Source organism: Colius striatus, chromosome Z (genome assembly GCF_028858725.1).
Source record: "Colius striatus isolate bColStr4 chromosome Z, bColStr4.1.hap1, whole genome shotgun sequence".
Taxonomy (NCBI): domain Eukaryota; kingdom Metazoa; phylum Chordata; class Aves; order Coliiformes; family Coliidae; genus Colius; species Colius striatus.
The window spans coordinates 11436195-11458580 of record NC_084790.1 but is presented as its reverse complement, the minus strand read 5'-3'; the positions used below and the strand labels follow the sequence as shown (position 1 = coordinate 11458580).

At 41.1% G+C, this 22386-nt stretch overlaps 1 protein-coding gene across 2 annotated transcripts in view; it reads left to right on the top strand.

Moving 5' to 3' along the window:
- Positions 1-3323: 3323 nt before the first annotated feature.
- RASA1 (RAS p21 protein activator 1) overlaps positions 3324-22386 on the top strand; it is a 63515-nt gene continuing 44452 nt past the window's right edge. For both annotated transcript variants that reach the window (XM_062017610.1, XM_062017611.1), the window contains exons 1-2: positions 3324-3778; positions 19539-19688. In XM_062017610.1, the coding sequence (XP_061873594.1) occupies positions 3324-3778; positions 19539-19688 (605 nt within the window). The remainder of the gene's footprint in view (positions 3779-19538; positions 19689-22386) is intronic.

Sequence of the window (22386 nt, the reverse complement as noted above, 5' to 3'; positions counted from 1 at the left end):
AACCCAGCCCAAAACCTCTAATTTAAAAATTAATTTTAAGTTCTTCATTGTGTATTCCCAGCTGCCTGTTATATCATACCATGGTCACCATTCTTACAGTATATACTATTTGTATGAGTTACAACTGTGTACTAGTGGCATGCTACAAGTGTTCTATAAAAACCAAGGTCTCTGATTTAGTCACACAGTTCAAAGACCCCAATGTCACTGAAATTCACTGGAAGATGTAGTCTCAGATCTCAGTCTTTGCAGTATAAACTAGATCTATGAAGGTCACCTATCATTATTTACAAAATAACACCAACCATGGCTGCACCTACTCCATCCTAGTGAATTAAGCTTGCCAAGAAACATGCATGGGGTCCCAAGCCAGATGGAACAGGCTGGTATGTGACTCTGTGAAAGTTCTCTTGGTCTCCACAGCTGGGTGCTTGCTGTACCTCTGCTGTCAAGCAGCATCACACTGGTGGTATGCTTGGAGGCACGCAAGAAAAGGTCGCTAAGCCCTGAGCTCTGCAGACAATCGTATTCAAGAGCCTGGGAACACTCAGCTTCACTTACAAGCACAGGCACAGACTCTGTTAGTCTTCCACAGACAGTGCTAAGAATTTTATCATACACCAATAAAAGAACGGGTAGTTTTAATGGAAATATTAACAAAGGTGCAACAAGGTACTTTCATATGTGAGACTTTGTTTTGGCATTTCTATAGATTGGTTTTTAAGTTAGGCCATAAAAACTATAATCTACCTGTGCCTTGACATTTCAATACTGGACCAAGAGTAAAGGACAGCAGACTCAAGAAATTACATCTATACCCAGATTCACCATCCTGCAAACTGACTCTAGGAAACATGCAAATGGACTTTCAGAGAATCTCAGCTGATGCCATCCACACAGCAGGGTTGAAGGACTAATTGTCCTTAGCATAATTTACACCAGGAATTTCAGAAAAGGATGTATTTGCAAATGAAGTTATCAAGAAAAATACTGTTACACTTTGTCCTTCATCCAAACACATGTAAATAAATAAGCCATGTAAATAAAGCCCCATGAAGGCTTGTGTAACAGAAGGCAACTTGCAAGTGTTGAGAGACAAAATACAGAGCCACATGCATTACCTGCAGTGCCAAGTGACCTGGGACAGGTAATTTTGCCTACAAAGTGAGGAGAAGTGGTGTGTGAGCGGCAGTGATGCAACAGCTCAGCTGACCTTACTGTTTTCTTTTTGGGGAATCCTTGTAAAATTTAAAACTGATCTCCTCAAAAAAAAAGCTGAAGGGGGGCAGCAGCCACATTACCCTCCCCTGCAGGGAATTCTTAGCACAGCTGTCCTAGTCCCCACACACATGCTGCAGTTTGAGAAAGCACTTAGAAAAGCCTGCCTCATAAAGGCATTCTTATAAATATTTACACTGCATTTCTGTGTTTAAGCATATCACTATTGTAACAGTAAGAAGGCTGTGTTAAAACTATTTATTTAGAAATCTGTGAGGGAAAGCAAACAGCAGTAAATAGAAACCCACAGAGACAGCAGGCTACGTTATTTGAAATTACATTTCTAACACTTAAACATGGCAATGCAAAATCACAGTTTTAAGAGATGGTCTTTGAAACTGCAATTCCTTAAACAGAAAAATGGTGGGGAATGAATGTGTTATCACACTGTAAACCTACAGCTAAAGCCAGCTTCTCCTTTCACCGACACTGGACTGGGAACAAACCCAGCATAATTCCAAAGATCTTAGTCTTGTAGCTGGAAGCAAATTTTGCCTTTAGAAAGCAAGATATGAAACTTTTTTTTAGCAGATAAAAAAGATGTTGGCTGGAGAGCTGTGAAAGTGGGAGTAATAGTTTGTTTTAGTGGCCTCAGGAAAAATTCACTTAATACTTTTGGGTAACGCAAAACTTTGAAAACCTGAATGTTTAGATGCCTTCTGAGAACTCTTGAAAGACATGCAAGTGTCAACGTGCTGCTACTTTTCAGCTGTTTTAACAGTGGGGATGGGAGGGGGGCGATGGGGAGGAGGCTGCAGAAAATAAAAGGTATCTACACGTTATATTGCCTGGTAATGTTTGTCACAAAAGGTTTTATTGATCATAGAGTTAATTAAGTATGAGGTGAAGCTTATGTGCCAAGTAATTCGACTTAAGTTAGCAAAGTAATTAATGAAAAGATATGCTTGGGAGTGTGAGAGAATGCATGCTTGAGTAGAGACAAATGAAGAAAAATACACAATTTCAGGCAAGTGCTGAGTAAATGACTGCTTAGTAGAAACAGTCACAACTTTTACACGATAAACTGTATATTTTAGAGTTCAACATGCATCTTTAAATCCTTCTTGCTGAATACCATGTCTTTGTAATAATATGCAAAGGAAAAGATTTTTTTTAAAGATGGTTTCTCTGAGAACACCAACTCCCATGAGCAGCTTGGCCAGCTGGTATGAGGGTAGCCAGGCCCAAAGGCAAGTGAGCTCATGGCAGACCTTCCCACACACAGATTTCAGCCTCAGGACCCAGGCAGCCGGGCCTCAGAACGAACTCGGATATCTTCACCGCGCCGACGCCGCCAGGCTCGAGGGGCAAGAGCTCAGCCCACAGCTCCCCGTGACCGAATCCCTCCAGCTCGACACCACAAAGCCTAGCCCCGAACGCCTCCCTGGCAGAAGAGCCCACCTGAGGCCCGGGGCGCATGGCCGCCGGCACGGCCTGAAATACCCCCTCCGCCCCCACTCCCGCAGCCTGACTTCACGGCCAGGCAGGGCCCAGGCGAGCACCTGCCTGCCGCCCGCACCATTTGTCTCTTTTTTTTTTCCCTGCCGCGATGCTGGCAGCCGTGGTGTTGGGGAGTGTCCCACGCTTTACTCCCCCTTCTCCTCAGGACCCCTCACGCCCTCCGCGGGACAGCCCCCGCCCCCTCCCAGCCGCTCACCCGCGCACGCGTGAGGGTGGGGTGGGAGCACGGTGCGCAGGCGCGGTGCGGCGCGGCGCGGCACGTCTCGCTCCCGCGCGCTGGCGGGCCGGTAGGAGGGAGGCGGGGTGAACGCGCGGGGCGGCGGGAGCCGCTCCCCTGGCGGCCGCCGGGGGCCGAGGCAGCCGCGCCGAGGCCCTGTGGAGCTGCCCTGCGCGCGTAGCCCCCGCCCAGCCGGGTATTGTTCCCAGCCCATCTCCGCCGGGGAAGTTTTGCCTTCGTCCCGGCTCCGCTCCCCGGCGGGGCGGGGTTGGGGGGGGGGGGGGCAGAGCCGGGGCCCCTTTGTCGCCACCTCCCCGGCGTGCGGCGGCTGGCGCGGCGGGGGGGGTGGGGGGGCGCGAGGCTCAACATGATGGCGGCCGAAGCCGGGGGTGAGGAGGGCGGCTCGGTTACCTCAGCCGGGACGGCGGGATCCGGCGCGGAGCCGGGGCACTACCCCGCCGTGTGCCGGGGCAAGGGACTGGGGCTGCAGGGCCCCTTCCCGGCCGGCTCCGGCGGGGGCAGCCCAGGCGCCGGCCCCCCAGGTGGCCCGGCTTTGTGCTCGATGTTGGGGCTCCTGGAGCTGGGCGCGGGGCCTGCCCCTCCAGCGGCCGGTGGCGCCGCCGCAGCAGCGGCCGACCCGGGGCAGGGACCGGAGGCGTTCCGGGCGATCGATCCCGGTACTGCTGCTTTTCCCCCGCTGCCGCCGCCGCCCCCTCCTTTAGCCCTGGGGCTCGGGACTGTGGACGAAGGTGACTCGCTGGACGGGCCGGAGTACGAAGAGGAGGAGGTGGCCATCCCGCTCAACGCGCCCCCCACCAACCAGTGAGTAGCCGCCGCCACGCCCGGCCGCTCCCCCCACCCACGTTCCCTCAGTCAGTCTCCAAGGAGTGGGTCCCGCAGCGCTGGGCCCACACCTTTGCCCGGTGGAAAGTGTACGTCAAACTCCCGTGGAAGTCCCGCAGAAGTTTTGCCCTCCCCCCCACTTCCCTGCCCGGTTCCGCTGCAGCAGGAAGGCTGCTCCGCCGGGAGAGTGTGCCCGGCGATCGGATTCCCTCTGCGAGCTGAGCCGGGGGCGGAGGGGACAGCCCTGCTCCGCTGGCCCGCCTCGCAGACCGGGCTTATGTGGTGGATGAGGAAAGACAGGCAGGGAGGTGAAGCTGCCCTTCGTTTGAAGGTTGTACTCCGGTAATAACTGGGGTCAACTCTTGGCAAAAAAAGGCCCTCTTATCGACACGGGTTAGGTTTTTTTGCAAGTTTTCGTAGCGATATTGCAGCCTGTTAGGAAGCGTATGCTGTTTCGATTCTGGTTTAACTACCTGTTGGAGACACTTTTCCAATCTCCAGTAGCACTGTAGCCTTTCTCAGAAGAGACATAATTTTTTAAAATGAAAACTAACAAAAAAGGTGTTCATGGCATAAAATAATTATTAGACTATGTCATCATGTTGTGTTGCATTGGTTTCTACTACAAAGTAAGCTTTTCAATTTCGTGCACAGATATAGCCAAAATAGTGTGCACGTTTGGTCTTTTTAAAAATTTAGATAATTTTGAAATGTAGATTTAAAATTAATTTAATTCTGCATTTTAAAGTGTTTAAAGCAGAGAGGCCATTTTTACAAATTACATCCAACTGCTTTGTTGCTCAACCAATTTAAAGTAAATGGGTTTTTTTAATGAGGTTACATTTGGAAAGAGAAGGTAGTTGAAACAAAGAAACTCTACAGTTAGGTTTTATTGTACTTACCTATTAGGTTAATCAGGATTCCTGCAGTGCTGGTAGTAGAAAGAGTCTTGCACTAAAGGCAGCCCAGTTCTGTGTTTATATTATGTGGAATATAAGAAGAGATCATGTTTTATAGAGTACACAACCTTTGGATTTAGCTGTAGAAAGTCTGCAAGTTTACACAAAGTGCTTGTAAGCCTTGTTTTGGGGTAGAAAATAGCACTTGAGCGGGTACTATATTCTTCCCAAAATGCAGTTGTTTCAGAGGCTTAAATTGCTTTCATCAGTATCTAGAAATGTGTTGTTCCTGAAGTTAGAGTGGGCATAGTTCATAATTTAGGGGTTTGAGGTACAGGGTGACAGACCTATTCAAGATAGCGATCTGAAACCCCATCTGAATTGGAGTGCTTTTTTGTATTTTCTCAAAACTCCACTGTCAGTGAGTTAACTTCTGCACAATTTATGTATTTTAGAGATTTCAGAAGCCGTTACAATTGTAAAGAGGACATAAAACATAACAGTATAGGATTTCTTTTGAATTAATCTCTCTAACGTTGATAGGCTTCCTAGTGAGAGTGTTTGAATAGTCTCAAACTTGTGGATTTCCTAACAATATAGAAACGGGATTAAGCAGATTTGATAAAGGATAAGGAGGGAATTAGCCACACATAAAAGCAAAGTTTCTTCTTTAGTATTGTATGCTGGTGAGATACAGAATTCTGCTCATCTGGTTTTCTCTCTCCAAGATCAGACTGCTTCATCTGTTGGACGCAACTGAGTTCCTTAGAAAACTGAGAAAAAAAGCTAAAGGGCGAACTTTTTTGGAAGTATTTTTGGAAGACAGGGTAATTATTTATGAATAATCACCCATTTGATAAAATAATTGTCACCACATCTACAGTTCTTACTGACTTTTGCAGTCAGAATATTGTCTTTTTGGTCATGTGCAAGCACAATGATTAACTTTAATGAAAGAGAATCTTATATTTCTGTAAAGGACTGCATTCTAGGGGAAAACTGCAGAGGTCTTGGTTTGGTTTTAGTGGACAAAGCTACTTACCTTACTCGACAAAGTGGACATTTTAAGTTCTTGCAGGATGAGGACATAGCTCTACGGTTAAATGTTCTCGTGAAGATTCTTTAATACAGAAATATTCAAGAAATATGTTTAAAAATCAATTCAGAACTTGATACCTCCATATACTTAACCATTTCCTTTGTAATTTTGTCCTTGGTGTATGACCTTTCCATAAAAAATACAAGTTGGATGACTGAAATAATTAAAAACCTTTTTCACTTTTGTTCATTTCTTATTCATTTTATACAACATCAGTTTTTACCATTCTCAAGTTATTTAAATTGACCATATGTCGATAGTAGACTGTATTCTTTCAGTCCTGCTGTTTTATTTTGGAAGTGCCCTTTCTTTGTCATGATACCATCTGCTTCAGTGGAGCTGAACTCACATTACCAGAAAGGAGATCAATGTTATCTAACATACTATATAAGGAGAAGTCCAGTATAAGTCTTTAAGAGCAGTGATTGATCTTGTAATTTAAACTGGGATGGAATCTTTTCAGTTGAATGTGATCACAAAACTCCTGTTCTATTTGTTGAAATACAACTGCCAACTCCCCCCTTTCTTTCTTCCTTCTAATTCATTCAGTTTTTATAGAAGGCATGCAGGATTGACTTGTGGATAATTCTGCCTGTCAAAAAGTTGTGTTTATTTGTGTTAACTGGTTACAATATATTATGTGTAGTAGATCAGGAAACTGAGAATGCTCTTCACTCCTGGCCTTGCTTTGTGTAATAGAAAATTACCATTCTCCTGTGTCAGAATGAAAAGGCATTATTTATTTCACAACAGTAACAACTCACTAGGCTTCTTTGCCTTCCTATGTGCATGCATTGCATTTCAGGATTTACTGAATGGTTTGTTACTAACTCAAAACAATAATACCTGGTAAAAGTTGCTGGTGATGTTCCAAATTTCTTACTCCAGTCTTAAATTGATTTTTAAACTGAAACTTTCTGCAAAAATGTAGGCACCACTTTTTCCATTTACTAGTTGGTTTTGCAAATTGGAAAAAAAAATCTCCAAAAAGCCACCTCCAAAACAAAGTAAAATCTGAATTCCCGGTGTACAAGAGGGTGATGGAGCAGTGGAACAGGCTGCCCAGAGGGATTGTGGAGTCTCCTTCCTTGGAGGTCTTCAAGACCCACCTGGACATATTCCTATGCAACTTGATCTAGGTGAACCTGCTTCTGCAGCGAAATTGGACTAGATGATCTCTAAAGGTCCCTTCCAACCCTACCATTCTATGATTCTGTCTTTCACAGTAACTAACTTACTTGAAGAGATGGGAAGTGAAGCCGGTGAACGTTCTGTACTTCCGTCAGGTGCTCTAAGTACTGTTTTTTCAGGGTAGCCAGGATATGTTCATCTTTGCTAGCAAGCACCTAGTATACCTAATTTCCTCTTCTCTTTTCCACCTAAGGAAAAGAGGAATATGTCTTACGGTAGTGGGAGGAGATGGCTAGTGTGTAACAGCTTCTTTGTATTCACAAACTCAAAATCCCCAAGTAGGGTTGATTTTATTGTCTTTGATCCAGAAGAATACTGACTTCTGTTCAGTATGTGTGTGGGTTTTCATTTTTTTCTGGAGCATAGCAGTAGTCTGTTTATATAGTAACTTAATGCAAGGTGGGAAGCATGGGATGCAGGGGAAAAAAGCGGCCAACTCTGGGCTTCTTTTGGTCTTTTTTTCTGTGCTTTCTACCCCATTGCAAAGCCTGATGATGAAAACTGAAATATTATAAGGAAATGCATTCATGCTTATAAATTAATAATATTTAATTTGATTGTAAACCAGCATTATGTGGAAGAGTTCAATTATTTATGTATTTGATCAAAATTATTAGCTGACGAAATTATTTTAGATCCTGGTCTTGCATTAGGGTGACAGAAGCAGTTCCAGTACAGTCCAGCAAAACTAACATTTTTCAAACTGTGTGTTTTGAGCAGTGATTATCTGTTTGAAATGGAAATCAGTTTAAATTGAAAGCTATCAACCATACAAAATGAAATAGGCTCTCTAAGTACTATCTGGTTAAAACAAATCTTATGCCAAACAAACATATTCTTATTTTCATTCTCGGTGCTTGTTGAGGGAAAATAGTAATTGAGAAAGAGAACTGAAGTTATATGGATAGAGAAATATTAAATAAGCAGGGATTGCAAAAAAGTGGAACATTTTTTTCTACTCAAAAGCAGTGTGAAGTTCAAGTTTCTTCATATGACTTTTGAAGGTGACAAGTCCAGTTCAACATTTGTTTATTTCAGTAATTTACAGAAATGAGGGGGTTTTTTTGTCTTCTTTGTAGCTGAAGGCCCTTTTCTGTACTAATGAATGAGTCTGTTGCACCAAAAACTGAGGGGAAATACAGTTAGGCACTGTAAAAACAAAAAAATGAAACACTATACAACTTGATATTAGTGTTTCAGGTTTCTTTTCTGTTTAGCAGTTACTATGTCCAGCAGTTAAACTTTTGGGTTTTTTAGATAATAAATTTATTAATTCTTTTTGGAAGGGAAACTGATTCTATTTCTAAAGCTGATGAGTAGTGTACTGATTTGGCCACTTAGAAAATTGACCTAACTATAGATCTAGTTTTAGTTCTGGATGAATATGTGGAGTTGGAAGTGCTGTCTTAAATAAACAGTTAAAAGCAGCAGAACAAAGTGGTACCTAGTCATTTATAGGAAATGAAGCAGTAAGTAAACTGTCTTGAAGACCCGCCTGGCCGTGTTCCTGTGTGACCTGATCTAGGTGAACCTGCTTCTGCAGGGGGGTTGGACTAGATGATCTGTAAAGGTCCCTTCCAACCCCTACCATTCTATGATTCTGTGTTAGGTACATACATAAATGAAGGATTCATATGAGGAAAACCAGAAGTAGAACAGCATTTGATGCTGGAAAAATTTTGAGGAGGATTTTTCAGTAGTTCAATCAGTAATTCCCCTTAACAGCAGATGATGTCCAGTCGGTATTTCTCGTTAACAATATATGATGTCATTTTGTTTAAACAGTGAGTAGAGTCTCTTGACCTACACTTTATCTTTTTCTAACATTGTGCTGCATAGAAGTATCATAGTGAAGCAATGATGTGTCCCTCTGTGTCCCTCTGTGTCCCTCTGTGGTACCAACAAAATGTTAACAGTGCTTGAGAAGTTTTATATACTTGTCCTGTTCTGTATACTTTTATATACCATATGAAGACTACACGGAATCTTTAGTATTTTTTATTTTTATATGAAATACCTGCTCCATCAGTGGAGCAGATAAGTTTTTCTCTTCTTACATAGATTATCTTTTGTGTCAAAAGTAGTGAGAAGTAGTCAGCATGGATTTATGAGGGGGAAATCATGCTTAACTAGCCTAACAGCCTCCTACAATGAGGTCATTTGCTTCAGCAGAGACTTCACACAAACTTTAGTAAGGCTTTTTGACACTGTCTCGCAAAGCCTCCTCACAGATAAACTAACAGCCTGCAGGTTAAAGAAATGGACAGTGAGGTAGACTGCAGCTTGGCTGAGTAGCTGAGCCCACTGGATGGTGATCAAAGTCCTGGTAGAGACAAGTCACCAGTGGTGTTCCCCATGGTGCACCCTGTGGCCAGTACTGTTTGACATATTGATTAATGACCTGGATACGGGACCAGAATGCACCCTTAGCAAGTTCAGAAACAGTGCAAAACTGAGAGGAGTGGCTGAAACACCAGGTGGATGTTTTGCCATTCAGAGTGACCTGGTCATGCTGGGGAATTGGGCTTCAAGGGGTCTCGCGAAGTTGAACAAAGGAAATGCAAAGCTTTAGCACTGGGGAAGAATAACCCCAACTGTATGCTGGGGGCTGACCAGATGGAAAGCAGCTCTGAAGAGAAGGATATGGACCTACCAATGGACAGAGCCAGCAATGCTAGGCAATCCTGGGCTGTACTGGGAGAATCATTGCCAGCAGGTTGAGGAATATGGTCCTTTGTCACTACTGAGTACTAGTGAGACACACTAGTGGGTGTTGTGTCCAGTGCTCTAGTTGCTAGTGCAAGAGAGACATGGATATACTGAAGCGGGCCCAGTGCAGGGACAGCAGGATCATGAAGGGACTGGTTCATTTGTCAAACAAGGAGAGGCTGAGAGCTGGGACTGTTCAGCCTGGAAAAGTGGAATCTTGAGTGGGTATTATGTGTTTAAATAGCTGGTGGGAAGGAATGAAGATGAAGAAGCCAGACCATCCTCAGTGGAGCCCAACAACAGGGCAAGAGGCAATGGAAATATTTAAAAACTTGAAATTCCATCTAAATAGAAAAAAGGGGCGTATTTTTATGGGAGGGGCTGTGTGTGGTTCAACAGTAACAGATGTTGCCTGGAGAGGTTGTGGAGTCTCCATAACTGGACATATTTGTTACCAAATTGACCATGGTTCTCAGCAACCAGCTGTAGCTGACCCTGCTTAAGTGGGCTGAGGACAGTTATCATCCCCGATGGTCACTTCCAGCTGAAGTGATTTTATAAGTGTATAAACAAACTTTTTGTACTTGAGAATCAGTGCTGAAAATTGTTACTTCAAATAGACAGGAATAACATAAGAAGCTGTAACTAATAAGGAAGACTTAATAGGACGTACCAGAAATCCTTAGGTGGTAAACAGCATATTTCATCATTTTCTATGTAGACAGTTATTATAATTTCTGCCATAATAGTTAAAGATTTTGCCTCTAAAGAAAAATAAGTCTTTCTAAGGTAGCTTACAGTGTTGCCTAAATATTTCATAAATCTGCTTGGAATATCTGCTTTTTCTGATTGTTTAACTGCAATTACTACTGTGAACAAATCAATGTATACAAACCAGTGTTGCTAAATTAACTTGAAGGCTCCAGATGTATTTCAGGAATGGAATATGAAGGTCTCTAGGACACTCAGTGTACCTAGTAAGTGTTCTGGTAAGTTAGCAGTCTGATTTTTGTAATGATGAGGCCCTAAAAAAGTAATTTCCATTTTCAGGTTTTGGTATTTGCAGCTACTTCTCAGGCTGAGTTCATACCAAACCAATTTTTTTTGTTACGGTTTCATTTTTTGTTACAATGAACTTTTTGTTAAAATGGTAATAGTTGTTCATCGTCAAGTGCTGTAGTTTTTTTCTAAGAATACAATTTCATCTGCACTGGAATACACAGAATCATAGAACCATAAAATAGCCCAGATTGGGAGGGATCTTGAAAGATCATCTGTCCCAACCTTTTGTGGGAAGAGGAGCATAACTGACATTATCTAGAACACTGTCCAGTCTCATCTTGAAAACCTTAACGGAGGTTTTCCTTCCTCCCTGTGGAGGTTGTTGCAATGAATCACTATTCTCACTGCAAAAAAAATTCGACTACTGTAAGATGGCTCACTCTGCTGACGTGTCCACTGAACAGTTTGGTGTCATCAGCAGACTCAGTGAGGATGCTTTCAATCCCATCACTGAGCTTGTGACAGGCTTTCGGAGCACAAACCACTGGTGACCCTGAGACAATTTTTTTTTTCCTCTCTAGGTTATATTCCACCATTGTTGTTGCTGATGCATGTGGGAAGCACTGAGCATCTTTTAATTCAGGCATTGTACCTAGTGTATGACAGTCCGAGTTCTCTTCTTAGAGAGGCAGTTATGCCTCTAGAGAGGCATTCCTGCTTTCAAGAAGAGGTGAGAGTAGAACACACAAAAAGAATCCTGTACTTGCAAGATGCAAGGAGGAGGAGGAAGGTGAAGGAGCCTCTGGTACGTTTACTGAAGTGAATGGCAGACAAGATGATCAACGTTTTTCCTGTGAGGGCAATGAGACACTGGGATAGGTTGCCCAGAGAAGTTGTGGCTGACCTATCCTTGGAAGTGTTGAAAACTAGACTGCATGGGGCTTTGAACAGCCTGATCTAGTGGAACATACCCCTGCACATAGCAGGGATGATGGAACTAGATAGTCTTTAAGATCTCTTCCAACTCAAACCATCCTAGGATTCTGTGGTCTTAGAAACTCCTTAATTATTACCGAAGAGCATCTGCTGACTTTTGTCACAATATTAACATGATTTCTGTAGTAATTGCTCTTAATTCAAGAAGGAAAAGGCATATTTTTGACCTGAGGGCACAAGCAGAAAACATGTAAAAATGAGAAGTTTCTTGCTAAAAAATTTAATTCCATAATTCACTTCCTAAGTTGACCCTTCAGTTTGAAAATGGAAAATGTTTCAAGAGCTGATGTATTTCACCTCCTTATTGGTGACTCTTGCAAAAATGAGATAGGCAATCAGTCTTCTTTTTAGTAAATACATATGTTGGGTAGGATTGAAAGAAATCTTTTGGTGATGTTGGATTATATGCTACTGTCACTTTCTCTTTGAAAGTTTATAGCATTGTTACAGCAATTAAAAGTTTTAGAACCTTGCTTTCCTTAGTGAAATTATTTAAATTAAATTTTTACTGTGTTCATATCTTGCTTTTTCATCTTTGCAGTCTTTTTATTAAGATGTACTGAGGTTTTTGGTTGATACATTTAATACTAGTCCAGAACTTACGTAAATTCTTCTGAGAGTGTTTTAACAGCTTCTTTTGGAGGTGTGTGCAAGTCTCACAGTTAACAGGTTGGCACAGCTGATAGGAGTGCCTATGGTAGTGACTTTCTGTGTTAGTTGTCTGGTTCCTAGTCTTAAAGTACAGCATGGTTCAATTTTCCATATTCTGTTTTTAAGGGATTTTGGAATGCTGGAATGAGAAAAGCAGATTCATACTTAGATATACATGGGTATGCTTACATGTATGTACTGCCTCTTAGAAAAATGCATAGGGATGCAAAAGGGTAAAAACTTCTCCTTCCCTTTTCTCCCAGAGTGTATATCACTCAATTTCATGCATACTTGACAAAGAACACTTACTTGGCTTCAAGTTAGTTTCAATATTTGTTTCATTGTCTTAAAGGTGCATGAGGTGTAGATGTTGGTACATATTTGCAGATTTTTTGCCGGGAAGGAAATTCTTTGTGATGTGGAGTACTCCAAAGACTTGATCAAAAATTGTTAACGGCTGCATACTAACTAAAAAGGCAGAAGAAGGACGTGAATTTAATAAATTCTGAGTGGAACCTACCTTCATTTAATGTCTACAAATAATCTGCATAAAGGAAGTAATGCAGTCTTACAGCTCTGATGGAAAGGGGAGATGTGAGTGTTGAAAGGCAAAATCTGAAAAATAATGGTAAAACTAAGAATGCATTTTAAGTTGAGAGAAACTGTAAGACTGAAATGAAAACAATGACAATGAATAGCTGAATTAGATCTTGAGATGGAAAGCTTCACAGAGAATGGTTGATGTTTACAGGATAAGAAACAAATAAGAATACAGGATATTTTATTGTGTTTTTATGGGGCTTTTTCTCCTCCACCTTCATTAAACTACTTAGGCTTTTGTCGTGGTTTGGCCCAGCTAGCACAGCAGCACCATGACAGTCTCTCTCTCGGTGTACCCATTCACCCCCACCCTCATTAGGATGGCGGAGGCTCCAGTGAAATGGGAGTAAAAAGATAAGCAAAGTTGTTGTGGATTAAGACAAGGGTAGGGAGGGCTGGCTGACAGTTAGAATTCCAGGCAAAACAGACTCCAGTACTCAGAGAGGAAAGTAGGAAAGTTTATTCTACAAGAAACAGAATGGAATAAAAGCAGAAAGGGAGTAGGATGATGAGAAAATTACAACTAGCACTTTAAGATCTCCCTCCCCCATCCCTCCTTTCTTCCCGAGCCCAGCTCACTGCTCTCGATATCTCTACCTCCTCCTCCCTCAATGGCTTAGGGGGGCAGGAAATAAGGGATGTGGTCAGTCTCTCACAGATGGGCTCTGCCACTTCTCTCTCCTTAGATGAGGTCGACTCCTGGCATTCTTTCCCTGCTCCAACATGGGGTTCCTCCCCTGGGGTACAGTCCTTAACAAACTTCTCTGGTGTGGGTTGCTCCCAACAGCTACAGCTTCTGCTGATACAGGGTCCCTCACATGGGACACAGTCCTTGGTGAATATCTCTTAGTGTGGATTCTTCGCCACGATTGCAGTTTCTGGAGTTATAAGGTCTTTCTCTCGGGACAAGACCTCTTCTAGGCATAAGTTTAATGGGCTGCTTTGTCGTGGATTCCTTTCCACAGTTAACAGCTGTGGATATTGGGTCCCTTCCTTGGGACCCAAGGGCCTGCTCTGGCCATAGTGATAAAGGGTCCCTCCTTTGGGACACGGCCTCTTCTGGCCATAGTTTTAAAGAAGAAAATCACTGCCCCTGTCTTGGGGTCTGCAGTGAAGTGATTGGGTTCCTCTCATGGTACACGGCCTCCTCCGGCCATAATCACTGTCCCTGGCTTGGGGCCTTTAATGAAGTGAATCGCTGCCCCTGGTCTGGGGCCAGCTTTAGCAACATGAGTCTCTGCCCCGATATGGACTCATTATCAAAATGACTCTGTACCGCTGAATTGGGATCTTTAAAGAAATGAAAATAAATCTCAGCTTCACCAGTTCTCTCCATAGAATGCAGGGGAGTCTCTGCTCCAGCACACCTCCTCCTCTCTTTCATCACTGACCTTGGAGTCCACATGGTTGTTTCTTTCACTGTTCCTACTCCTTGCACCACCACCAGCCAGAAGAAGAAGAAGAAGGGGCAGAAGAAGAAAGAAAAAGGAAGAAGATGGAGGAAGAAGCCTCCTCTTCCAGGTTCTTAAAAAGTGATCGTGAAAGCGTCTAATTGGCTCAGCCCCAGAAGTTGGTCTGGCTCAGAGCTGGGGAGAGTTGCAAGCAACTACTTACAGGAGCCATCTTTACAGCCCCTTCCCCCTTACCACAAATGGCCGTCATGTCAAACCATGACAGCTTTCTATGTGCCTTTTGAAACTGAGGGTTTTCCCAGTTCCAGGTAATCATCTTTGCTCTCTTATGTCTCTGATGGAAAGTGAGCTCACATGTAATGTGTGAAAGGTAGGTACTAATGCAGTGATTGAATTGATAGGAAGGGAGCTCTGACTAGAGCTCCTAGAAATTCTCTGTTCTTTATGAGTTTTGTTGAAGCAGTAAGACATGGCCAAGAGCTCTGAGTTAAGTGGATATAGCATTTGATGACTGTTTTTCCTGTGCACCGTAACTTTTTATGGGCAGAAATAGAGAGGTCTGCAGCTATTGTGAACATCTGCATTTGTACTAAGTGGCTGAAACCACTTTTACTCCCTTTCAGCACTTCCTGCTGCATTCTGTCCTGCCTAACCTACTTTGCACCTAAGTAAAAATTTCACTGTACTGTAATAACAGTCCTTTAGTGGAACAACAAAGCTTTGTAATACTTGCTTTTCCCACATGTGAAAGGATTTGGTTGAACAATGTGACATGCTTTCATACACAGTAACAACTGCCTCCTTCCAGATGGTAATTCACCATCTACTACCTCTTTGTGAAGAGCCTGTGCCTCACATGGATCTTGTGTCCATGTTGGGGATCAAATGTCCTGTTACTGTGCTGTGAGCTTGCTATGAGGATGCAGAGTAGTTTCATGCCTACTCACAGTAGGCACTGATGGCTAGGCCTGATGAGTCTAGCATAACTGGGTGCCTAGTACCCAGCATCTTCTGTGGAGCAGGGGAAAATTAAGGAGATCTTATTTGCAGGGCAGAGATAACAGCTCTAACTGCATTGTAACTCATTTCATGAGGTTCATGACTTGTCTTATGGGCACCAGCCACACAGTGTAGTGTAGGGACTATTCTCCTGGCAGCTTTGTTACTTGTCTGGATATATAGGCTGTGATGTTGTTGTGTCTGCATTCTGTGTGTTTGGTGTAATTAAGGTCATGATGCATAGGGTTGGATTTTTGAACATATTGCTTTTGATTAAAACTGACAGATGGGAGTAGTTTCTTGTACAACTTCTGACTGGGTGTGAAATATGGAAGCCTATTATTGGTATTTTCTTAGAAGCAAAATAAAGGTTGCAATGTAGGTAGTGGTTTTGGAAGTTTGTTATAGTGGTGAAACAGGTGGTTGTGGAAACAACCACAAAATTGTGATCTGTAGTTCGTAAGACATTTTATAGTTAAATAATTCCAGAACATTCTGTGTCAAGGCTACTTGCTTTTCTCTTTTAATGCATTTCATAATATGCTTAATTATATTTGTGCGAAATACTGGGAAAATAGTGGATTGCCAGTATCTAAAAATGTGCAAAGTTAATATAGACATACAAAAATGTTCCTAAATGAGACCAGGCGAGCAAGTAGAGGTGACTGACGAGAAATTATGAGAAGCTTGTCTTTGTCAGTGATGGAGGCTATACATGTAAGTGTTGGTGACTTGCGCTTCTGAAGGCACACATTGGTAAATCACAGCCACAGGAGCAACTTTATATTTATGAACAGCTAGGCAGATTTTTTATTTGACAACTTCCTATCCAAACATTAACTCCTTTCATGAGATTTCTAGTGCAATGTAGGTAAGACATCTATTACATCTGTTCAGAAGCTGTATTTGATGTAAATCAAGAGGTCTGGGCGTGTGTTGTTTCTGACTAAACTTCAAACTACTGAAAAATGTCGAAGTTGTTGGTCTTGATCCGTAAAACTAAAAATGCTACAGAGCCTCCGAACAGGAAGAAGTAGCTTCTTGTGATGTATTTATCAGAAATACTGAACTCGATCTCATTGAGATACCTGAGGATTAAAGTCAGAGGATATGGAATTTATTTTATTTCATTTATAATAGCCTGGCCCTGTCCTTCAGAGTGTTCTTTACTCTTCATTCTCTGATGAAGTGATGAGTAAGACAGATTCTTCGGTCATTTCTGTTGTACTTTCTTTGGATAGTATTGAATATTGGATGGATATTTCTTTATAACTGATAATACAGTGCAAGTGCTCATAACATTTTTTTGTTAGTATGAATTTGTGTATATTTGTATGTTAGCCAATATTCACAGAAAAATTGATCTATGAATGTATTTCAAAGGTAAAAGAACCCACAACCTTTTAACAGAAGTATTACAAGATAATGCCACTCCTTAGTTGAGCTCTTTATATCCTTAAATCTGAGTACTGCAATTTTGTAAAATAGTCTTTACTATTTGGTATCAAACTACTTGAAGATAATGGTGCAAATTTGCAGAGTGTACTTTCATATGGTATTGAAAACAGAAGATACCTGGATGAAATGTAAGGTGTGCACTTCTTGAAGTCTTTCAACAACTCTTACAGTGTGTATTACTTGAATAAATTCTATCTGTCTAATGATGAAACTGCTCTCTGGAAAAAAGCACTTATTTCTCATCAAGTATTTTGCATACTGTAGTGCTATCTTCAAAGCTTGTATTTGCGTGTATCCTGTTTTTTAAAGAAATGTGCTATCTTCAGAGGCTTTCTGAACATATCTCTTAAGCTGTTTTCTACTACTGTGGCTCAATATTTACCACTTTACTGCAGTTTGTATCTTCCTGTCAGTTTGTAGTTAAATTCGGTGTTAATAGTTTATTCTGTAGCTAGTGGTATAGCATAGTTTGTACATTACAACTAATGCACAGCAAGCTGTAAAATAATGCATTTTCTGTCAGCTGTGAATGTATCAAATATGTGCTCAATGGCACTGAATTTAACTGCACTCAGAAGTTCACTATGTATTTTTATTTCAGAAAACAAACCATTTCTGCAATGGAGAGCAAATAGTTTTTAAGCCTGCTTCTGCTTTACCAGATATACCAACGTACATGTTGCTGTCACTAGTAAAGAGGATGTTTTCTGTGTTCCAAGCTTTGGTCTTAAAATTGGGGCACCCATGCATGTGCTTTTGTTGTAAGAAATCCCAGTTCTTTACAGAAAAGCAGAATGTTTTGTTTGCACGTAATCCTACATTTTGGCTTTCCTAGGATATTTTTATTAGTAATTTGCATTCTTAAACTTGCACCTTCCCTGTTTTGAAAACATGCTTTTAAGTTGGGCATTGGAACACAATGTGTCTCTTTAGAGTTAAGATTATTTTTCTCAAATGGGTGGTAAATAGGAACAAAAAAAGCTTAGTGAATGTATTGTTAGTTTAAAATAGGTTTCATGGAATGTTGATTTCAAAGAATTTCTTGTCCTAGAAGGTTTGTTCTCTCTTCAGGGAGTTTCTTCATGAAAATCAGTCTATCCAGAGTAGCAAAGCTCAGTTGCTCTGACGTGTTGGGAATGAACAAACTCATGTTTCAGCCATGCTGTGCACACTAACAAGCAGAAAATTCCATCCTAGGTATCTCAAAATAGACGGTCCTGATGTTGTTTAATTTCCTGAAGGACCCTCCTGGTAGGGGTAGCATGACTCACTTTATTACAGGCCATCTTTAAGGGACAGATTTCTGTCTGAGACTGCGTTACTCTGGAGTGAAATAGAATCTTGCAAACATAACTTAGCCTACAGCAGTCTCAGGTGCTATGTGTTGGATAGACACACCAGTGCCTTTTCTGGTTTAACTTGTTTTTTTTCAGGATGAGGAAGAGAAGCAGAGAGATGTACTAGCAAGCACACAGCTTTGCCAGCATTACAGTGTATGTACTGGTGCTGCTTCTGCTGGTGTACACAATGTTTTATCAACGTTGTCTATCAGGTTTTCATTCTCATGGAAGATCTCAAAGCCTGTGCTTTCATTTTCTAGAACAGAAATGCTTATTTTCTAATTTCATCAGCTATAAATTTTACCAGCTGTTAATTTCTTTTGGATTTGTAATCTCTGCATTTTTTTGTATTTTTGCATATATTACTTCAAAAGATCACTTATGTATCTCTTTGAGAATGCATTTTTATGACTCTTAAAAGATATGTGTGAACTGTTAGTATTAGAAGGCAAATGGTCAGAAGTGGTGAAGGATTTAAAAAGTGTAAAATAGTTGTGATGTGGAAGCTGATATTTTCTGGAATGTAGAAATTAAAGGTTGAATTAAGCATCGTTAGTGGATGGAAGCAGAACTAATAAATTACTAGAGTAGGTAGCTCCACAACATGCTGTGGCTTTGTGAATGTGTTCTTGGCTTTATATTTGAACATCTCTCTCCATTGCTGCATTTTTTGTTACTGTAATACTTGATCATTTTGAGTGGAAGGAGTGTTCTGAGAAAAGCTGTGCAAATAAACTGATGTACAGAGAATGAATGCTCTAATGGTAACAGTCCAACCTTTCCTTTGGACTGAAGTGTTCCTTTGTTCTATTTTGCAGTCCCAGATTTTCCACTGATCTGCCCTTTCTTGTAATTGATAGGGTTACACACTGGGATTAGGGAAGATTTTGGGGGCTCAGTGGTCATCTGATTGCTGTCATTCCAATCCAATGGAGGCTTTGCTACAGCAGTATCTGTGTCAGCTGAGACATTTTTTTACAATTCACTTCCTAATTTATACTTTTGGAAAACTCAGCCCAAACTGAAGCCTGTATATGCTTAAAATACAAGAGTCTTCCAAGTTGACTCAATCACCTCTGATTCTGTGTATTTAAAATAAATGAATTAGGGAGAAGAGATGATGGTCTACATAGACCCTCCATTCCTTGGGGTGGTTTGTTTGGAGAAGCAGGTTATTTGGAAAATTATGCTGTCTTAAAAGTATTGTTTATTCAAAATAAGTAAGCTGGGAGTTTGCACATGTAAAAATGTCATAACTTTGAAACAAACATTTGGAGTTACATCAGTTTAGAGTGAAAGATTTTGTTAGTTTCATAGGCCTGTTCTGTGAGAATAAACACAAACATAAGTTCTAAGGACACCCATTATTGTTCTTTTCTTCAGGTGGTATCATGGAAAACTTGACAGAACAATTGCAGAAGAACGTCTTCGACAAGCAGGAAAACCTGGAAGTTACCTTATTCGAGAGAGTGATCGGAGACCAGGTTCATTTGTGCTTTCATTCCTTAGTAAAACAAATGTCAATCATTTTAGGTGAGAATTAAATGTTTTTAAAAATACTTTCATCTGTTTATTTTTTGTTTTAGCACATAAACAGAAAACAATCACTATTATAATTATTTTTTACATGTGTTTAATTGTTTTAAAATATACTGCTTAAAACTTACTTCATAGGCTAAAGAACAAAAATGTGAGGAAACCAGCAACATTGTGATAGAGAAGCCCATCTGAAATGGTTGTAAACAGACTTTAAGCAACATGCAACATTCGTCAAGGAGATAGTTCTGTTCTCTACTAGCCATTTGGACATAATTAAAGTGGTAGCACATCTGATTCCATCCTTAAATTTGAAGGACCCTCCCTCCCCCAAACAAGCAAACACAAACAAACAAAAAGCCAAAAAAGAAACAAGGATATTATGTATTTGCTAATCTGCAGTTTTGCTGGAAAGAGCTTTCAGTATGTATTAGTATTAGTTGTTCTGAATACAAGTAGCTCTTTAGCTAAAGTTGTAATTAGGATTATTTTACCACTGGCAAACTGTGCACATGATTAAGTTCATTTATTCTTTAGTGCAAGTGAGATACATTCTGAGAAGAGCTTGAAGATTAGTGTGCAAGTGGAGTGCTCCAGCATAATGTTCACTCTGTATAAACTGGAAAGCAAATATATTTTTCATCAGTAAAAGAATTCTTGTTAGTTGTTGTGATAACAACAAACAAGTTCAAAGCAAATTCCTTAACTTCTGAAAGTTACTAACATATGCATGGTTTGCAAATATAGGGAGTGTTTGGTTGCATCCACTGTATGAGGAAGTGTGGTTCAGAGGTCCTGATCTACCATTGATGAGAAGGCATAATTCTTTTGGGTGCAGACAGTACAGCACATAAAAAATATCTTATGTTTGCATCTTGCCATCTGAGGTACTGGTTTCAGCTTCTCACCTATACTGATACTTGTTTAGGAACCAGGGACTGCATAGCAGTACCAAAAAGTAAACTGTGCTATACTTGCTTTCTAGTGCTGTTTTAGAGTCCTGGATTATTTTTAATAACTTCTTTTGAAGACAGTGTCAGGCAATTAACTATTGGTTCATGCCCACCCTTAAAAGTTTTTCTAATATCTTGGGTAGAAAATAGTCTAATGATTTCCAGCTCTCTAAGGATAAGATCTTACTATATTTTCAAACTTGAAAGAATTTTTCAGTCTTAGATTTGTAAAACACGTGGACATATATATATCCAAAGGGAATTAATTCGTATAAGTTCATACTGTTCCTTAGAGATTGGACATGTTTTCAGTTTGATTAGTTGACTGACATTCATTCCTTGACTATTTTTGTTATTAGATAGGTAAGTGTTGCACTTAGGCAGTGTCAACCTCAAAATGGTAGTCTTAATGTAAAGCCAAGCAAATAGAGGGATGGATTTTCTATGTTCCACAGAGTGGGAACTGCTGTTTCCACCAAGGCTTGATCTTTGTCAATTTTAGCCTACCAGGAATGCATGAAACTTCCATTGCTAAAAGTTACCTGCCATATTTTATTTCCTAAAACTGTTATTTTTCTCATTAAACTTTTCTTAGATTTCCATGCAACTGAAAGCACATTTTACATGAAAGTTTCTTAAACTTGTGTAGTTCTTTTATTGTTGCATGATTGATTTATAGTGTATGAATTTGTTAAAACTAAATCTTTTTTTCACTGAAGTGTTACCTCTTTTTGTGAGTCAGAGTGATATGAAATACTTTGAAGAAAAATATTCAGCTTTTAATCTTGTCCTTCAGAATTTTCTGATTACAGAGGTCTTTATGTATGAGCTAGCTGAGTGTTCTGAAGATTAATCTTAAACACTGAATTTCATTTAGAGACTTCTGTAATCTCTATTGCATAATTTACCAGTCAATCTTACAGAAATTATGCCAAAATATCTTGCCTGTGTCCTTAAAGTTACATTATTATGCTTAAAAACTTTTTAAAACTTTACATTTCATATCTGAAGATTAATCTTTTTATATATGTTACATCACTGTTTGGGAGAAAAAATTTACTTCAAAGAGCTGATTGAGAAGGATGATTATTGAGCAGGAATGTATCAGAATCGAGTTGGAGATGTGTGACCAGTGGAGTTCAGCAGTGATGGTTCTGGGGCCAGTCTTGTTCAACATCATCAACAACCTGAATGAGGGGACAGTGTACCCTCAGCAGGTTTGCTGATGACACCAAACTGGGAGCACTGGCTGTTTCACCGGAAGGCTGTGCGGCCATTCAGCGGGATCTTGACTGGCTTGAGAGTTGGGCAGGGAGGAACCTCATGAGGGTCAGCAGGGACAAGTGCAGAGTCCTGCACCTGGGCAGGAACAACCCCATGCACCACTACAGGCTGGGGATTGACCTGCTGGAGAGCAGCTCTGCAGACCTAAGAGTCCTGGTTGACGATAAACTAACCATGAGCCATCAATGTGCCCTCGTGGCCAAGTAGGCCAATGGCATCCTGGGATGCATCAAGAAGAGTGTGGCCAGCAGGTCAAGGGAGGTTCTTCTCCCTCTCTTCTCTGCCCTGGTGAGGCCTCATCTGGAGTAATGTGTCCAGTACTGGGCTCCTCAGATCAAGAGGGACAGGGAACCGCTGGAGAGAGTCCAGCACAGGGCCACCAAGATGATCAGGGGTATGAAGCATCTTTCATACGAGGAAAGGCTGCGGAAACTGGGGCTGTTTAGTCTAGAGAGGAG